Consider the following 5053-nt stretch of genomic DNA (forward strand, 5'->3'; position numbering starts at 1 on the left):
TGGCAAAATGAGACTCTACCAGAATTTGTTAAAATGGGAGAATTTAAAAATTGCACGAGACTGGGAATACAGTACATGGTTCAGGTGCAGGACGCACAGAGACTCTTGCCGTTTGGAAAGTTCCAGGAAGATTATGGGCTACGGGAGGTCTGCAGATTTCAATATGGGCAGTGTAGGCATGCTTATGTTACGCAGAGTAGGACGATGAATATGGAGATTCACAAGGATATATTGATTATGTCTGTGCAGAGGGGGGAACAAAAGGGGTAGTGTCGGGCATTTATAAGGATCTAATGCATACTTTTTTAAATAATTATCCTATTAGAGCACAGGGGAAATGGGAGGAGTTGGGTAGGATAGAGGAAGATAAATGGGAAGTGATTATGGAATATATACCCCAATTATCGCTGAGTGAACCGGGCAGACTCTCGCAGATATATGTACTCCATAGAGTATATAGGACTCCTGGATGGCTGTATAGAGCGGGTCTGAGACAGACTTCTGAGTGTCCTCGGTGCCGAATGGAGGGGGCTGGAGTTCTCTATATGTTATGGCAGTGTCCAAATCTGAACCCATATTGGACGGCGGTGCTTAATGCCATAGGAGGCGCGTATGGTTGTAGGATTGAGAGGGATCCTGTGGTGTGTATACTGGGATATGTGGAGGAGGTCCAGGTACATAATAAATATAAGGTGGCTCTAGCTAGATTATTATATATTGCGCAAAAACTGATCGCCAGACACTGGATAAATGAAGATCCGCCGACACTGAGGGAATTTTTCAGACAATCTGACTATATTGTGAATACGGAAAAAAACATTTACATTAAGAGAAAAGGCAAAAGAACATCTGAGACACTGTGGACACCTTGGGTGGAGAGAAGATGACCCTGAACTTAGGTTACACCATGCATTATTTGCTGCTCTTGTATGTAATGGGGGGAGGGGAAAGGAATTTCTGAAACTAATGTCCATTGTTAATGCTGTTCTCATTGCGATTTTTGTTCTTTTGTTTTGTACCTTAAATTTGGTTAAATAAAAATTTATCTGATTTAAAAAAAACTATATGGGCCCACTCACCCTGATAGTGCATTTGTTTGGGGGCCTGGGCAGGTCAGCATCTCTGCCTCTTTGCTGTGTTTTAAATTATATTTTGCACAAATTATATTTACCCAAATTATATTTTCTTGTCTTAACTCTATACTATTTAACATTAGAAGCTGTGTATTTTTGTAGTTATTTGTATGTATACATGATTGATTACCACTTCTGTCTGTAAAAACAATCCCCTTTAACCCCTTTCTGACATTGGGTGTAAATGTACGCTGATGTCGGACTCCGTCCTTTTGATGTGGGCACCGGCGCTGAGCCTACATCTTTTCTCGCACATGATGGGCCAGAAATCCCGCACATCGGTGACCCTGTCACATGAGCGCGGGTCACCGATGAGTTGGCATGACAACCAGAAGTCTCCAGCCGACCTCTATGGTTGTCACTGCCGGATCCTATGAGCGCTGCCCAGTGGTTGGCGCTCATAGCAAGTGAGCAACTCTGCTACATAAAGGTGATCTGATCATTGCCTGTATGTAGCAGAGCCGATCGGGTTATAGCAGCTTCTAGCCTCACATTGAGACTATTGAAGCATGCCTGTGAAGACATGGGGTGGTCAGCGGGTGCTGCGGTCCGCTGGCTGAAACCACATGAATCAGGGATCGTCCCACCGAGCACCGGCTCTCCCTTTAACATGGGCATCACGCTACTCAGACAACACACAGTGAGGGTAAAACAGTGTGGCAATGCTTTACTGAACCACACAACAGGCAGATAACACAAAGAACAGTCCCAGCAACATACCCAACAGAGTGCACATTACAGAGTCTCACTCTTCCGCTGATTCGCTCCCAGGGTCGCTACCCCACCTGTGGCACACAGAGAGGAGGTAACGACAAGTGTAGGAAGATGACAATCCATTCAGTCCATACAAGGTACAAGGCCAGTTGATCCGAGGATCACAACCTGGCTTCTCCAAACGTATCCATGGTTCAACGATAGTCAATGGAGCAGATCTGTATTCTTCCAACCGAGGCTGAAGACCCCTAGGTTGTTTCCTGTAGAATGATAGATCCGTGTCCCTCGTGATGTAAAAACTATGAAGTATATAGTTTGAAGTCTGGGATCTGCCAATATGTGGCTAGTTTTCTGTTTCGGAAAACATGATACACGATTTTAATTTTTTTTTGTCCAGTCTCGCTTGAATATAGATCAATATTAAATAGTCACCTGATGACGCCTTTGGTGATCACAATGAAACACGTAGAAATAAGAGGCTTGGAGAGTGAGTGTTTATACATCACCTCACCCTATATACTGAAATGTGGGGTATATGTTTTTTTCTCTTAGTCACCTACTGACTAATATTCAGGGGGTGAATTATGGGTATAGTTTTACATTTGGAATTAATAAAATTTTGTTTTATCCCTTTGTCAGCAAACATGAGGAATGACAAGAGACAGCCCATTTAAAAAAATTCAAGTTTGGTTAAAACTATTCCAACATTATGAACATAAAAAAGGCTTCTCCCCTATGTGACGTTTCTGATGTTTATTAACAGCTGATTTCCAAGTAAAATATTTCCCACATTAAGAAAATAAAAAAGGCTTCTCCCCTGTGTGACTTCTCTGATGTCTAACAAGAAATGCTTTCCGGTTAAAATATTTCCCAGATTATGAACAGGAAAAAGGCTTCTCCCCTGTGTGTTATTTGGTGTGGAACAAGACTCCCTTTCTGGTTAAAAATTGTTACACGTTCTGAACATGAAAAAGGTTTCTCCCCTTGGGTGAGTTCTCTGGTGCCTAACACACTCTGATTTAGTGCAAAAGCATTTCCCACATTCTGAACATGAAAAAGGCTTCTCCCCTGTGTGAATTTTCTGGTGTCTAACAAAATATGATTTATGTGCAAAACATTTCCCACATTCTGAACAGCAAAAAGGCTTCTCCCCTGTGTGAGTTTTATGGTGATTAACCAAATCTGATTTCTGGATAAAACATTTCCCACATTCTGAACAGGAAAAAGGCTTCTCCCCTGTGTGAGTGCTATGGTGGTAAACCAATTGTGATTTCCAGTTAAAACATTTCCCACATTCTGAACAGGAAAAAGGCTTCTCCCCTGTGTGAGTTCTCTGGTGTCTAACAAAAAGTGATTTATGTGCAAAACATTTCCCACATTCTGAACAGGAAAAAGGCTTCTCCCCTGTGTGAGTTCTATGGTGAGTAACAAGCAGTGATTTACGTGCAAAATATTTCCCACATTCTGAACAGGAAAAACGCTTCCCCCCTATGTGAGTTCTATGGTGATTAACCAAATCTGATTTCTGGTTAAAACATTTCCCACATTCTGAACATGAAAAAGGCTTCTCCCCTGTGTGAGTTCTCTGGTGTTTAACAAAGTGTGATTTATGTGCATAACATTTCCCACATTCTGAACAGCAAAAAGGCTTCTCTCCTGTGTGAGTTCTCTGGTGAGTAACAAAATTTGATTTCTGTATAAAACATTTCCCACATTCTGAACAGGAAAAAGGCTTCTCCCCTGTGTGAGTTCTATGGTGATTAACCAAATCTGATTTCTGGTTAAAACATTTCCGACATTCTGAACAGGAAAAACGCTTCACCCCTGTGTGAGTTCTATGGTGACTATCCAAATCTGATTTCTGGTTAAAACATTTCCCACATTCTGAACATGAAAAAGGCTTCTCCACTGTGTGAATTTTCTGGTGTCTAACAAAATGTGATTTATGTGCAAAACATTTCCCACATTCTGAACAGCAAAAAGGCTTCTCCCCTGTGTGAGTTTTATGGTGATTAACCAAAACAGATTTCAGGTTAAAACATTTCCCACATTCTGAACAGGAAAAAGGCTTCTCCCCTGTGTGAGTTCTATGGTGATAAACCAATTGTGATTTCCTGTTAAAACATTTCCCACATTCTGAACAGGAAAAAGGCTTCTCCCCTGTGTGAATTCTCTGGTGTCTAACAAAATGTGATTTATGTGCAAAACATTTCCCACATTCTGAACAGCAAAAAGGCTTCTCCCCTGTGTGAGTTTTATGGTGATTAACCAAATCTGATTTCTGGTTAAAACATTTCCCACATTCTGAACAGGAAAAACGCTTCTCCCCTGTGTGAGTTCTATGGTGATTAACCAAATCTGATTTCTGGTTAAAACATTTCCCACATTCTGAACAGGAAAAAGGCTTCTGCCCTGTGTGAGTTCTATGGTGATTAACCAAATTTGATTTCTGGTTAAAACATTTCCCACATTCTGAACAGGAAAAAGGCTTCTCCCCTGTGTGAGTTCTCTGGTGAGTAACAAAATGCGATTTCCATGTAAAACATTTCCCACATTCTGAACATGAGAATGACTTCTTTGCTTTAGGAACAGTTTGTTTTTTAATGCCTCTTTTGTGACTTTGATTTTCCATAGTAGTCAGTAATGAATCAGAAGATGGGACCTGTTTCATAGGATCAGATGACAGATCTTTGCTGTGAATAGATGATGATATATCAGGAGTAATGGCATTCACTTCAGTTGTATCTTGTAGGATCTCAAGATTATCAGATTTAAAAATTGAAGATGTCAGCTGTCCCTCTGATCTCCTGGTACAGTCATCTGCTAAGATAAAAAACAATTATTTATTTATGAAATATCCTTGAGTTTTATATTTTTGAACATTTCTACTTAGCTTGCCATTTTTATGGACAGTTTATGTAAAGAACTTTAATTATTTGCCAAGACAATGACAATTCACAGTCTAATAGAAAACCTTGTTGGATGAGCCAGTAGTGTGCGGTGTTCAACTGTTGGTTCATTCTGCCTCCCAAATATCAAATAAAAAGAAACCAATCAATGTTATGTAGGTGAAAATAATACCAATTCTCATCTCACAAAAAAACAAGTCCCCACTCAGGTCCATCATCTGTCAATGGAAAAACAGAGGTTCCCGCACTATTAGTGGCTCAAAGGCTGTTGAAAAGCAACAAGGTTTCCATAAACCA

At 40.5% G+C, this 5053-nt stretch overlaps 1 protein-coding gene across 1 annotated transcript; it reads right to left on the minus strand.

Moving 5' to 3' along the window:
- Window positions 1-1774: 1774 nt before the first annotated feature.
- Window positions 1775-4678, minus strand: LOC141099690 (uncharacterized). The gene has a single exon (XM_073587651.1). The coding sequence runs from the start codon at window positions 4516-4518 to the stop codon at window positions 2788-2790; it is 1731 nt and encodes a 576-aa protein (XP_073443752.1). The 5' UTR covers window positions 4519-4678; the 3' UTR covers window positions 1775-2787.
- Window positions 4679-5053: the final 375 nt, after the last annotated feature.

This window comes from Dendrobates tinctorius, unplaced genomic scaffold, assembly GCF_039654945.1.
Source record: "Dendrobates tinctorius isolate UK_male_01 unplaced genomic scaffold, ASM3965494v1 ptg000101l, whole genome shotgun sequence".
Taxonomy (NCBI): domain Eukaryota; kingdom Metazoa; phylum Chordata; class Amphibia; order Anura; family Dendrobatidae; genus Dendrobates; species Dendrobates tinctorius.